General features: G+C 33.8%; 1 protein-coding gene across 1 annotated transcript in view; it reads right to left on the bottom strand.

The window, feature by feature from the left end:
* Positions 1–16,700, bottom strand: part of LOC124358540 (centrosomal protein of 135 kDa-like) — a 144,725-nt gene that overhangs the window by 81,718 nt on the left and 46,307 nt on the right. The window contains exons 16-20 of the mRNA XM_046810839.1: positions 7,579–7,689; positions 5,923–6,015; positions 4,630–4,740; positions 2,328–2,423; positions 1,013–1,221 (exon numbers count right to left, since the gene is read on the bottom strand). Of these exons, the coding sequence (XP_046666795.1) occupies positions 1,013–1,221; positions 2,328–2,423; positions 4,630–4,740; positions 5,923–6,015; positions 7,579–7,689 (620 nt within the window). The remainder of the gene's footprint in view (positions 1–1,012; positions 1,222–2,327; positions 2,424–4,629; positions 4,741–5,922; positions 6,016–7,578; positions 7,690–16,700) is intronic.

Here is a 16,700-nt window from a genome sequence, read left to right as displayed (position 1 = left end):
TCAACATCACAGTGACTCACAACATAATGGGAATAGAATAAGATCATGCTGGTGCACATCATGAGATGAAAATTTAAATCTCCCCCACAACAGGACCAAAGGAATAGCCCGTACAAGGGCCACACTAGCCATGCAGTGTTAGTTCCAGTACACAGAACAATTAAAATTAGTGGTGTATATATTCCAGTAATAGTAACATTGATATACAACTCCTTCAACACTTTCTTAATCCTTTAATCACTTAAAGTTACCAAAAGGATTTAAGTTACCACATATGTCATATAGCATAACATTGTGGGGAGGGTGAGCAAATGTCCATTTCCAGAGGTGTTTCATCCTTCAGAAGAAAGCAATACGAATCATGGCAAAAATAGGAATTAGAGAATCACGTAGGGATTCTTTAAGAGAACTTGATTTGTTAACCTTCCTAGTCCTCTACGTGTACGAGACCGTCTTGTACTGTCATGACAAATGTGAGGTAACGCGGGGCAGGGACGTTCATGAGTACAATACCAGAGGGCAGGATGCGTTTAGAACTGCGCAGCACAGGCTCCAAGCTTACGAAGCTCTACCATCTGAGGTTGAAGCTAAACTGTTCAACAAGCTGCCCTTAGACTTGCGTGTGGAAAATAAGAAACCACTCTTTAAGAGGAAGCTAAGGCGCCTACTGGTGCAAGGAGCCTACTACTCTGTTGGTGAGTTTGCGGATCATGAGGATTAATCAATTCTGTTGGGTTGGGAGTGCCGTTATGTGTAGCACTTTAGCTTTTTACCTTGCAAACTGTTTGCATTCTTTGTTTACAATTATAAGCATTAAACAACTGAATTTTATATTTTTAAGGGTACTTGTTTGTTATTTGTATTGTTTTGTTACTTTTACTTATATTTTTATATATTTTAATTGATATGACGCATGCCATACAATATTGTAATTGTTCACCACAATAAAGCTATTATTATTATTGAAATTATCCAAAGTCCTCAAAAGTTTGTTGTTCATTCTCTGACTTACTTGAGATGATTACAACGTGTTCTCTGCTCTCCGGCATCTGACTGCAGCTCCCTCACTTTATCCTTGAACTGTCGTAGCTCCTCAGTCAACTGCTTGATCTCGCCAGTCAGACTTCGTCTCTCGACCTCGAACTGTGCCACACAGTTGTCAAAGTCTTTCTGGGCTTGGTCTAGTCGCAGCTGCTCACTGTGCTGGCAGTCTCTAAGTCGCTGGGGAAAACCAACTAATGACAACCCCTTGTATACATTTGGCACATAGGATCTCATATAGAAATTTCATTTAGAAATTTTATACTTTTTACATTTATATTCTTTGGAATAATCTTATATGGTTTAACAATTATCTACAATCTTAATTCAATCTTTATCATAGAATAACTAACCTGTATAGTTGTGAAACTTAAGCAAAAGATCTACAAGATTTTTATACTAGTCTAGAGATTATGACTGTCCGTAGTAATTATATTTGTAACAATTATATCTTTAAAAAATGGAAACTACAACGTATCAAAGTTACATAATTTACAATTTAGAACGAGTGTATATTGGAATTAAACTTTTAACTATAATCCCAGAAGAAATTAAAACAGTAACTGATCATAAAGTGGTCAAAAGAAAATCATAAACATAGTGGAGTTTACAGTCGTATTTCTGGGTAAAATGTTTATTCAGCTGAATTTTTTTTTAATACGACTATACCGTGATTAATACTGAGTATTTTAGGCATTTAAACATCTAGTATTTATGGATAAAAGTGAGTATGTTAGGCACAAATGTATCATTTTATTTGTATATATCCAGCAATATTATAGGTGAATATAAAGTAAATTATGTCAAATTAAGGTTAGTAGGTGGGCACAAAATTCTTATTTAAGTCAATTAAAGCTTTAAAATGCCTACCAAACATTAAATCAGTAATTTTATTACTCTTACAGTGGCTGAAAACAATTCAGAATGGTTGATTTTCCGTGAAATTAAGCAACCACTAGCAAATCATTTCGTAATGTAAATAAAAGTGCTATTGCCCTAATGACTAATTACCAGCAAATCATTTTGTAATGTTAATAAAAGTGCTATTGCCCTAATGACTAAGTACCTGCAAATCATTTTGTAATGTTAATAAAGGTGGTATTGCCCTAATGACTAAGTACCAGCAAATAATTTTGTAATGTTAATAAAAGTGCTATTGCCCTAATGACTAAGTACCTGCAAATCATTTCGTAATGTTAATAAAAGTGGTATTGCCCTAAGGACTAATTACCCGCAAATCATTTCATAATGTTAATAAAAGTGGTATTGCCCTAACGACTAATTACCTGCAAATCATTTCGTAAAGTGTTTATCTCCTCTCGTAGCCTCACACAGTCCCCCTTAGCTGCATCTCGCTCCATCTCCAACCTCGTCACCAATCCCTGATTCAATAACACTAATAATTATTAATAACACATCATTTTCTCCCAGAACCTCTCACCATCCTCACTAGATTTGTTGTAATCCACCTCTGCCCTCATATATCGTAATTACATAAAATTATATAATTATTCTTGTGTTTCTGGGATTTCAAATAATTGGCAATCCATTCATAGTTAGGTAGCAACCTCTTATTTTGACTGCAGAGAAACAAACAAAGTTGAAAGTAGTACATAAATTTGTTGTGTAAAACACTGTATTTTCTGTGTTCCTGTGATCACATATTTGTGTATTTATACCTGATTCCTATATATTGTTTAGTTATTACCTGTTTAAAGATTGTACTTAAATTGTTAAGGATAATGTCAATTGACAATCCACCATGATCACATATTTGTGTATTTATACCTCATTCATATATATTGTTTAGTTATTACCTGCGAATTAACTTAAATTTTTAGGCATAATGTCAATTGACAATCAACCATGATCACATATTTTTTGTGCATTTATACCTGCTTCCTTGATATTTTTTACGCTTAAATTAGTAATAACATTATCCAGAGCTGAGCTAGTGGTCTGGGTTGTACAGGTATGAAACATGACTAGGTATCTTGATATATCTTTATAGTATTATTTAAGAATTTTTTTATCCTTAGAGTTTTACATACAATTGGTGAGGCTGAAATGTTTCAATGTTTTAATTGTATTACAATGTTTTTTTGGTACAGTATACCACATAATTTATTAAGACGTCTTATTTGTTTTGTTCCTAAAAACTTAAGAAATGCTTATTTCTCCTACTTCCAGTCCATTCTAAGGTATGGTCTCATACTATGGGGTATTGCAGTAGGATACCACAAAATAAATTACCACAAAATGAATGGATTGTACCTTTAAGCAATTTTAAGATAGTATTAGAGAACTGGTTCAAGAATAATGTTTATCACTCAGTCTTAGATTTCTTAAGCAGCGATATTACATGTTTATGCTTTTAAAATTAATTTTCGTTGTGTGTCCCATTGACTTGTTACATTATAAACCGCAATTGTTTGTGAAGGAAACAGGATTTTTCCGGACATTTGCCATCGTTCAGTGAAACAATAAATCAGTAACACTACATTTCGAGATCTGCAATCTGTTCTCTTCTTCAGGTAAAGAACTAACCTAATACATAGTATTACAAACTAGGTTAAAATAAACAAATCTTACCAAAGCGTTGTGGCATGCCTAGGTCAGGAATCACAACCACCATGTTGTTTGTCAACTTCACTAACTCTATAGGCATGCACTTAATAAAAACTATACAAACACTAATCATTAAAACAGAACTACGGAATACCTAGTTATTTTAACCTAGAATAAATATAAACTGCTCAAAAGAAAGCTGTAAGAATTATTACAGGTCAAAGCCTTTAGACCACTGTAGGCTTCTTTTCGTAGCTCAGGAAATACCTACAGTAATCAATTTGTATATTTTCGATTTGGTAGTGTACATCCAGATAAATTAGACTTCAGATCCAATATTCATAATTACAATACCAGGAATCGAAATAATTTAGAAATTGAATTTAACCGTCTTAGTAAAACCATGAAAGTCACAAAGTAATTTCATTAAAAGTCTTCAATCAATTAATACCATTGGATGATAAATATCCTGACTTAATTTTAAAAAAGAAGCTTTATAGGTTGTTACTGATCAATCCTTTTTAAAGCCTTCACAAGTTTTTTGAAGTTAATAAAATTGTTTTTTTGAGAATTGTTTACTCGTTGATGCTATTTGTCTCAACTCTTTACTAGTTGCTTTTATCTTGTTATTTTAAATTAGTCTATATAGTAGTTATTCTTAAGTAGTTTATTTTTAAATATTTTATTAATTGTTGAATTTTAGCTTTGTTGATTAACTCCATTGTTTTAAATCTTTTAATTGTCATTTAATTTAAGTAATTTATTTTAACTAATTTATGGTATTTTAAGAACTTTTTTTATATCTTAACATAAAAAAATTATCAAATTTTATCAATTTTAAATGTAACAGTTTATCTGTAATTTATAGTATATCTATATTTATAAGTGTATCTAAAATTATAGTTGCGCTGCAATTCTGACGTTGTTGATACTGGTAAAAAGTCTTAAAACAACAAATTGATTGATTGATTAATAATCTGAACATTGGCCACTTAAGCCTAATAATCAACACTACTTTACCTGGTTTAATCCACTGGAATTACATTTGTTACATTCATATTCTCGAATCTGCTCTCGCAAAGTTAGGTTTTCTTCTTCTTTTTGGTTGTACTTTCTTTTCAGAAGTGAGTACTGGAAACAAATGATAGTATTCAATAAAAAAACCACATATTAAATTTATATGTTCAAATATGTTATTCAACTGTACATGTACAGAAAATGTCCATTCAAAGTATGAAATTGGAATACTTTTTTCCATTTTGTGTTCTTGTTGGCATTTTGTTTAATATACCTGAAATCTTAATAATTATGTTATATTTAAAGCAACAAATTAGGTAAACCACATGAGGTACATAAGGAATATCACAATGACAATTCTTTATTGCCAAAAAAACAAATACAAAATTTGTTTAGCAATCGTCATAAATACGTATAACACTATACACTTACCAATAACATATGTTAATATTTAAAATTGTTTTATTTAAAGAGTTGTTGTCCCTAGTAAAAAACCTAAATAATCTTCATCTAAAATTGACTATGTCAACATAAGAAGAGACATATTAACATCCAGTGAGAGATGCCCGATCAAATTTCATGTTCCTTAAACTCATTTAATACACAATATGCAGTGGAAAAGTAAAAGAAAAAATATTACTGTAAAAAGCTGGTCTCAGAACATATTTGAGGTTTATTTAGAAATCTCCAAAACATACAATCAAACAATATATTGTACTTATATCCACATAGAAACACAAAAAATAGTATGCCTTTTAATTTAAAAATATTTGAATTGTGTAAGGAATATTTTAGAACTCATAACTACAACGCAAAAAAGAATATAGGCATTGATTACAATGATTTCTTTAAGTTAACACTTTGGCTACCAAGCGTACACACACCACAACTGTTCCCTTCTCTAGCAAAATTGTTAATAAACATATCATTACTTGCTTCGCTGTAATATTGGCCATTGCTTAAAAATGGAAAAAAAAAACTCTTGAGTGTATTAATTAATTTAGAAATTGCTAGATCTTTCCTTAGTTCTTATTTGTTTTTGAGCACACTTTTACAATATATATTTTAACCTTAAAACTGTTAAAGTTTTCAAGTCTAAAAGATAACAAAACATACAAAAACACACACAACACATCTGTTCACCTCATGTAAATATATGCATGTCAAACACTTATGAATAAGTTAGTACATTTGTTTTATTTAATATTTTGGTTGCAAATAACCAAGAGGACAAACCTTATTTTTTTCTTATCAATAGTTAGTTGATGAAAATTACTTTTAAATGTATGTACTTACTTCTGAAATATTCTGTTCTAAAGTTCTAATTTTGTCCTGCATTCTTGAGAGTTCATCTTCTTTTATATTTAGTTTCCTCCAGAGTTCAGCATTCTGAAAAAAAAGATCAGGTTGGAGAAGAGACACGAGTCAGAGAGGTTGAGACAAACACAAATTGTATTATTGTTTAAACACAAATAAAAAGACGTTTATTTTGACAATCAATGCACAACATTTTGCAAATTTACAAATTAAATTTCAAAATGGCGGCCATTTAAATTAAAATATCTAAAAGTACACTAACTTTACAAGATAGTGACATAACTCTATTTTTAACTGAACAGATGAGAAATTTTTGTGATTTGGAATGTATTTTTTTGTAAACGACTCTTTTACGGCATTTCAAACTGATATGATATTCATGTATTAAGTTGGTGGTTACGATATCTGGCGTCTTCTGATTACAATTTAAAATGAGCAAATAATCTTCTATGTGTTGGAAGTACCACTTTCTGAAAAAGTTTCCTTACAATACTTTTTCTTACAGAAAACAATAAATAGAAAGAAATCAACAGTACCTTTATAAAAAGATCCATAAATATTTTTTTAGATTAGGTACTGTGCCTTTTTTAGTAATAATCCGTAGTGATTGAATCAAATTTTGAAATATAAATACAAATATATATATATAAAAAATGAATGTTTGTATGTTTGTCCTTTATGGAATCGTGAACTATTGGACCGATCATGATGAAAATTTGTACGTATATGTATTTTTCCACGGAGAAGGTTTATAAGCTATGCCCATCCCTTTCCCGATTCAGGATTCCGCCCCACTGGTTACAGAAATACCCATAAGAAATGCATTGCAGCAAACATATGTTAACGTCTTTTCAAATTTTTAATCAGCTGTTCTTTGTAAACATATATTACACTTATAGTTTTAAAGCATAGAGTAAGCTTAAGAGAAACGACAAATTTTGTTTAAACTGTTTTTGCAATCACTGTTAAACATAGACTTTACTATCCAGATAATACAATTCAAATTTGACGTAAAAATTCACCTTTAACTGCAATATTTATTTAATATAAACCATGCTCATGCTTGATCAGAAGAGTAATGCAGATATCATAATTACTATCTTACGTTGGCTACAAATATAAAGAATGTTATAAAATCAACCTTAGTTGTTTTTTTTGACAGAAGTATGGTTCTCAAAACTCAAAAGCAAGCTCAATCGTGGCATCGGAGATATAACTAATTTAATCTAAAATTTATTATAGTAAAAAAAAAAATTTACTAAGTAATATAAGGACTTCGGTTCTTAAGATTTGCGTGCGAAGCCGTGGGTAACAGCTAGATAGAGGCAGGAATATGGTACATACCTTCATAATACGCCCAAGAGGCTCACGATGGAACGACTATCAATTATCTCAGCAATGTTTAGAATGTGATAGAAAAAGAATAAGTGAATATAGTGTACTGTTTTCAACGGGAAATTGCGTGCGAAGTCGCGGGCAACTTTTGCAAAAAATTATTGAAATGCGCAGCAAAGCTCGCCGGGCCCGCTAGTATATATATAAAATCATACAAAATACTAACTTTACAACTGTAGTAACATTTAAAGTATAATTAATACTGATTTTAAAATAAAAATGTTAACATTTTTTACTTACCGCCTGAGTGAAATCAAATGACATTTGGTTTCTTTCCAAATCACGTATTTTTTCTCTTAAAGTTAAGATTTCCTCTTCTTTCAAGTTAAGTTTCCTCCACAGTTCACCAGCCTGTTCATAATAAGTCAAACGTTTTACAAATATAACTGTGTTTCCACATAGTATAATAATATAAACAGTTTTAAACTGAAATACAATATAATTTCATTTCTTTAAATTTAAGTCCATACAAGATGTGAATAGAAGAAACTAACTGCTGTGCTGGGAAAGGGGCCGTTCAAGTATTACGTAAGCACTATGGGGGGGTGGGGGGGGGGTCTTTGCTTTGCTTATTTTGGATGACATGGGGGGTAGGGGAGTATAGATGATGATTACGTCATCGGTAGTTATTATCTTTTTTACACGAATAGCAATCCACCACATTGTCTTTGCTTGAAAACGAAACGCATTTTCGGGGATTCCCGCAAGTAATACATACGTTTATTGAACACTGCGCGATAATTCCCCTACTCGCGTTAGAACCGAGTAAGGGAATTACCGCCGCGCTGTTCACTTGTCTAAATTTCCTCTATCAGTGTATTGTTTCGTTTGGATGCTATAGCGAGTAGACGTATTGTAAGCATAGTAAAGCAAGTTAACATTTGTGTTACCATTCATTCCATTAGCCAAAGTTTAATGTTTAAATAAGATGTCGTTTCAAATAGACAAATCCAAGTTATACCAAAAATTGTTTGAAAGTTTTAAAAAATCTCATACAAGTACGAAAGTACAAAATGTACAAAAGTTAGTTAACGAAGTGTGGCGAAATTACAAATTACAAGCAAAATCCGACAAGGAACTAGATATTATTGTATCTAAGAGAATCGAAGAAGAATTGCAAGCGGCGACTAAGAAACAAATCCAATCTACTACATTTCTTTTCTAAGGTGAGTGACGAAATCATTTTAGGTACCTATGAATACCTACTAGAAAATATTAGAAATCGCCAAAAAGTTTCTCTTTGCTAATTAGAAAATATTATGGCCTATCTTAAAGTATAGAGGTAATATTCATTATATAGATTTATTTCTTATATTGATTCCGTCAACTGGTCACAAAATACAGGATGTTAGTTTTATACATACATATATATATATATATATATATATATATATATATATATATACCTACAGAAAACTATACTCTATTCAAATAGGTATTTAACAGAATGTAAACAATCTTTATATGTCTTTTTATTGAAATATGTGGTTTAAAATTGTAAACAGTGTAAAATCTGTTGTAATTCATTTAAAAACTCAACAAATATTAAAATTGCTTTTCTGTAAGTACATAAAGGTGCGTACAGACATCGCGAGGCGTGCGCCGCGAATGGTTCGCACGTATACATGTGCCGTAGCATGCCTCAGGTTGATGTATGCGAGACGAACCATTCGCGGCGCAAGCCTCGCGATGTCTGTACGCACCTTTACAAATATCTGATTTTATAATTGCATATTTCAATAAAAAGACATATCAAGATTGTTTACATTCTTTTAAAATACCCACTTGAATAGAGTATAACACCCTGTATTTTGTGACCAGAACGAATTGCTCGTTTAAAGATTTTAAGCCATAGGGTTTTGTAATTTACCAATATATATTGCCATACGTTGTATTTATGTAGCTTAATAAGAGAATCTTTAGCAGAACCCATAGAAAGTTTTTATTTTTAGGCAACCTGTAAACCTGCAGAAAAAACACAAATTACACAGCCAGCTTCAAATATTAAAAAACAGGAAGAAGATAAAATAAAAACCGGTAATGAATCACAACAGCAATGCGAAATTAATAAAAAATACAGATAAACAGAGACCAAAACCTTCTCAGGAGCTATGAAAAATAAGATTGCTCTAACTTCGAAAAAAATCTGAATGCTTTGTATTCTGGCAGAGATACTATGCCAAGCCGTGCTGAAGTTGATAAACAGATCATTAAATTGCGCGAGGAAATAAAAACAGCAAAAACAGTCTTTAAACAGGAAGGTTCAAAACGCAGTTGCCCAGAAGAAACACAGGGATGGTATGAAAAGGAAAGTTAGAAGATATTTGTCATGAAAATCCAGAAATGAAAAAAGACTATCTCTGAGGATTCAGTAGGACGTCCTAATCTTGAAAGCAATCAACCTTTACTATTGAAAAACAATCGCGGATATAGCTTTATTTGGGAGTGCAGCAGATGATAGAAGACGAACGGAATCAATTCGCAGCGTTAAAAACTCCTTGATGAACTCACACAAGAATTACGTAAAAATGGGATTTGACATTAGTCGCAGTGGGACATATCTTCGTTTGATTCCCAGAAAATCTAATTCTAAGGGAACGAAGACATGTATCGAAAGGCCCTGTTAAGCTCATTCGGGCTCAAACTGATCACCACAAGAGCCACTTAGATAGCAAGTTCGCCGAAACATCAATCCATTTATTTAGAGAACATAGCATCTATACTAGGACCAGATCAAGTATTTTTCATATCTCAAGATGATAAAGCTCGAGTCCCTATTGGCGTAACTGCGGCAAATAAGCAAGCACCTCTTCTAATGCACATGGAATATAGAATCAAATTGCCTGATCACGATTGGGTAATCGCTGAGCGTCATAAATTAATACCATCTGTTTATGCTGGTATCAAAATCACTTCCAATATGCTAGGACAACCGCAAGCCGTTGGATATTCTGGACCAACATACATCGCTATTCGAAGTGGAAAGCATAGTTCATCTACTGCTAATACTCATGCTCAGGAATTTCGAGACGCTTCTCGAACTTGAAGAGTTTCGACCCATTAGCTAAAACTGACCATGGACTAGTAAAACCAGTGGTAATCATGACGGTTGATGGAGGGCCAGATGAAAATCCGCGTTATCAAAAAGTCATAGAGTTTGCTATAACAACACTTTAAGCGACATGATCTCGATGCATTGTTTTTTAGCTACCAATGCTCCCGGAAAGAAGTGCATATAACAGAGTAGAGCGCAGAATGGCTCCTCTTAGTCGGGAACTGGCTGGTTTAATATTGCCTCATGACCATTTTGGGTTCTCATTTGGATGAACGTGGCGTTACAATTGATGAACATTTAGAAAGATCTAATTTCGAATTTGCAGGAAATGTATTAGCTGAAGTATGGAGTTCAATGGAAATTGATGGCTATAATGTTAATGCAAAATATTTTGGGGCAGGTGAACAAGATCTTCCTGATTTTCCAGACATTAAATGGTATTCAGAACATGTGCGTGCCAATACTTGCTCCAAATTGTAAAATGTAGAAATACAGAATGCTGTCGTCCAAGAAGTGGCCTATTTAGATTACTAGACAACAGGTTTCTTCCACCACCTGTAAAAGTAAAAACAAACAGTTGATGACTTGGTTTTAGATGAAGGAGGGCAATTTCTTAATCTTCCAGTCAATTTAGCTCTACGCTTAAGTGCTTCACTCAAAGATTTCCTGCAAATGCCATAAGAATTATTTTTGTCCGACGGGTACAATTGAGGCTATCAAGTCGAACATGCAAAACGTGTGGTCTTTATCATGCTTCCGTCAAGTCACTAAATCGTCACATCGAAAAAGATCCATAAGAAAGTAAACACGCACACTGATAGGAAAGTTAGACCTGTAAGAGTCGCTGCTCGTCGTGCTAAGGAACTGATGTGCATTATTCAAAATTTAGAGCACCATGATGTTGAATGGCTCGATGAGAATGACGTAGACATTACAAAATCGGATGAAAGCGAGCAGACTCACAACACTGAGCAGCAATCGAAGCAATCCAATGTCATCGAAAACTTAGAATCATGGATTCGGGTTTCATGGACTGAAGACTGTTAATTTGAATTTAATATGTGTACCAAAAATTTAAAAATAAAGTTTGTTATGTTAGTAAGATATAATATTTTTTGTCCTTTACTTTATGTTGAATACCGTTTTCAGTAAAAATATGATCTCTATCCTAAATCTATTTTCTTATTTTTCAAATTATAATTATAAACGTTATAAAATTTAAAAAAAACAATACATTTAATTGACAAATGTTTACGTAAGCATGGGGGAGGGGGTAAGAGCTTTGTGCTTACTTTTGCTGACAAGGGGGATGGGGGGGTAAATAATTGCAAATAAATCTGCTTACGTAATACTTGAACGGCCCCAAAATGGTAAACAGCTATTGCTCGATATGTTGATGTCAACTAAGAAAACTTTTTTACATAACAGCAGAGGTTGGAGGGAGTTTGGAGAGGATTACACTCTAGAACAGCAAGATCATTATTGATGGAGACATCAACACTGACAACTTTGAAAAAGCATCAAACCCAAACAAAACTAATGTAAATAATTAACTAGTAAACTACAACATACAGGGTGACACAGAATAACGGGAATTTTTGTAACGCTTCGTGGCAGCCGTGAGCAGGTGGCAGCACTGCGGGACAGTGACAGTGACCAAGTAAACAAGCCGCCATTACAGTAGCCATGGACCAGTGGAACGGGCAACAGCGTGCGTTAGCTATAAAAATGTTTTATAAAAACCGTGATAGTTTGAAAGCTGTCCAGATTGAATTCCGACGTTTTTACAACTTAGGACGTCATGATTCTGTTCCGTCAAAACATGCCATTAGAAGTTGGATTAATAATTTTGAAGAGAGTGGATCAGCTTTAAAGAAGAAACCAACGGGACGACCAAGAAGTGCTCGTACTGCACAGAACATTGATGTTGTACGCCGATCTGTATTGAGGAGTCCACGCCGTTCGATTCGTAAGCAAGCAGCTGCGGTTGAAATGTCCCGTGAGAGTGTTCGCAGAATTCTTCATTTGGAATTAAAATTTCACCCCTACAAGCTGCAGATAGTGCAACAGTTGAAGGAAAATTATTACCAGTCGCGATTGCAATTCTGCCAACAAATGTTAACACACATAAACAATGAAGATGAATTTCGAAGCAAGTTGTGGATGTCAGATGAGGCCCACTTTCATCTCACAGGTTATGTTAACAAGCAGCACTACCGATACTGGGCAGACAGAAATCCTAATGAACTTTATGAGCGCCCTTTACACGATAATAAGGTTACAGTATGGTGTGCTGTTTCATTACATGGGATCATTGGACCTTATTTTTTTGAGGATGAACGGGGGATTGCAGTAACTGTCAATTCTGATCGTTACGTGGAAATGTTACAACGTTTCGTTACACCTGAATTGAACAATTTTCCAGACGTTCAAGAATTCTGGTTTCAACAGGATGGTGCGACATCACACACTGCACGACAGTCAATGGAAGCTGTGCGAGTATTGTATGGTAACCGTGTCATCTCAAGATTCGGTAACGTTTCCTGGCCCCCTAGATCGCCAGATTTGACTGTGTGCGATTTCCTTTTGTGGGGGCTACCTCAAAACTAAAGTGTTCACAACTCGACCAAGAACTCTAAATGAGTTAAAACTGAGAATTCGGGATGAAATTAACAGTGTTCCAGTTGAGATGTTGCAGCGGTCAATGAGGAATCTCCAGCAGATTTCAAGAATGCATTCGTTAGACGAGGACGCCACCTAAAGGATGTTGTTTTTAAAAAATCATAAATTTCATCAGTGTTTTCATAAATGGCAAGTTTTGATGTTTCATTTAATACAAATAAAACCATTTTCTTCCATCACTCTTATTTTTTAGAATTTTTTAAAAATTCCCGTTATTCTGTGTCACCCTGCACAAAGACTAGATATAGGAACTACAAGGAAAACCTCAACATTCAAAATCTCTATTGATTGTGCTTGCACAAATATTGACCAAAAACATATCCAGGTCGATATTCTGAGCATGGGAATATTTATGATCACAAAGCCCAACTATGTGTTGCCACCACTGTTCTTGGAAAACCAAAGCTAACTATGGTGTACAAAGTCTTTTTACAAACCGAAAACTGGAAATGCTAAAATGGCTACTTAAGGAACAGAGGTGGTATGAGACATACTCTGCAAGCAATATAAACATATGTTACAAAACCTTTCTCAACACCCTCACCACAAACAAGAACACTGCACGTCCTGTTACGAAAAGAAACAATAACAGAATGAAGAAGCATAAGTACAAGTGGGGCTGTTATATAATTTACTCCATGTAAACATAACTAGATCATCTGTTATTTTTTAAAGAAGACATTAAGTAATTGTTTATACGTTCTGATTGAATATTTAAGGTTATCTAGTTGAATTTTGTTGAAAGAGTTTGTAAAAAGGTTGCTCTTAGTTTCATTACAATTTAATCAACAATTTTGCTATACTAACTTCAATAACTCCGTAATTGGAAAAACTACTGAAACCTGACATTTTGCATGCAGCCCTGAAACAACAAATGGCTTCTAAACAATGGAAACATTGGTTTCAAACGTTCAATACATTCATAGAAAATGCTGAAGTTAAAGAAGATAAGAAACTTGGAGTACTAGTGAACTTTCTAACCTATGAAAACTATGAATTTATCAGTGAGTGTGAAAGATTACAACAATGCTATACAAACTTTAGAAACATTATTCATACCTAAGAAAAATGTACTTTTTGCTAGACGCTTGCTAATCATAAACAACAAGAAGGAGAATCAATAAATCACTATTTGCAAACACTTAAATCTCTTAGTAAGGACTGTGATTTCGTAAATGTCGATACTAAAACCTATAGTGATGAGTCTATCAGAGATGCCTTTTATTAGTGGTTTAAATTCTTCTCAAATCAGACAACGTATTCTGGAACATTAACGTTTTAAACCTTGGAAAAAGTTGAAGAAATAGCTCGTTCCTTAGAGTCAGCTCAGAAACATGCGGACGCTTATTCCATGACTTCAGGTGTACCTCAATCATATTGTCACAACGTTGATACGAGTAGTAATTTAAAGATTCCTTCAGACAAACTAAAAACTCAGGAAGACAATTTCTATTGCTGCTGCTGTATCAGCACACGGACTCTGACAGAAATGTTATTTTTGTGGAAGAGCAAGACATATTTCAAGAGATGACTGCCCTGCAAAAGATGCTATTTGTAAAGGTTGCTCGAAAACTGGTCATTTTCTCAGAGTTTGTTTATCTAAGAATCTTAAAAAAGGTAAGATAAATTTCAACCTCTTTAACAACATGTCTCATAATAACTTCAGCAGTAACACCCAAAAGTATTATCTAAAGCAATTTATCCGGAAATGTAAACGGAATATCTGCTAAGTTTTTTAGTTGATACTGGAAGTTCTGATAGTTTTTTATTGATAGTAGTTTTGTAAGGCTAACAACCTTAAAACATTTCTTTCCAGAAGTCAAACAGGTGTCGATGGCATCTACGTCACTCGTTTCACCAATTAAAGGGTATGTTAGGGTAGATCTGTATGTACAAGACAATGCTTACAAACAAATCAAATGCTTGTAATTGAAAGGTTATGTACTGATGTACTGATAGGACATGATATCATGAAACTACATACAAATGTTACTGTAGACTTTGGGGGACCAAGATCATCTTTCTCCGTTTGTAACGTTGCCTGTGCTAATGTGGAACCACCATCATTATTTCAGCACATGACTAAAGATTGTCGACCTGTTGTGACTAAGACAAGGCGGTTTTTTGGGGAAGATGAAAAATTTATACAATGTGAAATACAGTCTCTTCTGAAAGATGGTGTTAATCGAGGAAAGTGTTTCTCCATGGCGAGCTCAAGTGCTCATTTACCAAAAATGAAAACCACAAGAAACGACTTGTAATAGACTATTCTCAGACAGTAGCCTAAATAAATTTACATTATTGGATGCTTATCCTTTGCCAGATATCGAATCACTTGTGTTAAAAAATTGCTAAATTTGTTTACTTTCAGTTCATTGGATTTTGTCTAGTGCTTATTATCAGATACCAATTCCAGAGCATGAAAAACAACTTACCGCTTTTGAAGGCTTAATGGGCAGTTTGTATCAGTTCAAACGCATTCATTTTGGAGTAACCAACGGTGTGTCCGTTTTCCAAAGGACTATAAATAAGATTATTTCAGAAGAAGGACTCGAAGGTACTTTCGCATATATTGATGATGTTACAATAGGAGGAATGGATAAACAAGATCATGATAAAAATTTAAGAAAAGTTTATGGCTGTGGCTAAGAAATACAATCTAACATTGAACCTGAAGAAATGTAAATTTGTTCAAAGATACTATATCTATCCTTGGTTATCAAATCAGAAATAGAACTATACGTCCCGACCCAGAGAGATTACAACCACTTTTGGACATACCTCTGCCTCATGATGCTGCTTTCTCTTAAACGAACACTTGGATTGTTATCATACTACTCCAAATGGATACCAAGGTTTTCTGACAAGATTAGAAGTTTAGTAAGCTGTAAGAATTTTCCTATTGAACCAACCTCCATTGCCGCTAGTGATTTTCAAAACATTAAGAAGGATATAGAAAAGATCATTTCTTGTGACTGTTGAACCGGAAAAATCAATTGATAGTCGAAACTGATGCTTCAGGAGTTGCAATAGCTGATACACTGAGCCAAAATGGACGTCCTGTTGCCCTTCTTTTCTAGGACTTTGTCTGGAAGTGAAAAACAACACACTCAACAGTAGAAAGAGAAGCACAGGCCATCGTAGAATCTATTAAGAAATGGAGACATTTTTTGTTAGGGAGACAATTTATTCTCTTAACTGATCAGAAAGCTTTGTCATTTATTTTTGACCAAAAACATTCTAGCAGAATTAAAAACGACAAAATCATGCGCTGGCGACTAGAGCTTTTCTCCTTTCTCGTACTACATTCAATATCGACCTGGTAAAGAAAAACGTTTCTGCAGAGGCACTCTCGGGATCTGTAATGCCTCTACGACTGACAACAAACTTTTTGAAATGAACCAGGCTCTTTGTCATCCAGGAATAACGCGTTTCTATCACTGGGTACGCAGCAAGAATTTGCCATATTCTTTGAATGATATCAAATCAATGACTTTATCTTGTCCTATTTGTTCAGAGGTCAAACCTAGATTCCACAAACAAACCAACCACATTGATAAAGGCCACTTCACCTTTTGAAAGACTCAATATTGATTTTAAAGGACCACTACCATCGTCAAGTAGA

This window comes from Homalodisca vitripennis, chromosome 3 (genome assembly GCF_021130785.1).
Source record: "Homalodisca vitripennis isolate AUS2020 chromosome 3, UT_GWSS_2.1, whole genome shotgun sequence".
NCBI lineage: Eukaryota > Metazoa > Arthropoda > Insecta > Hemiptera > Cicadellidae > Homalodisca > Homalodisca vitripennis.
Note: the sequence above shows the minus strand (reverse complement) of the source record. Positions and strands in the feature narration are given on the sequence as shown.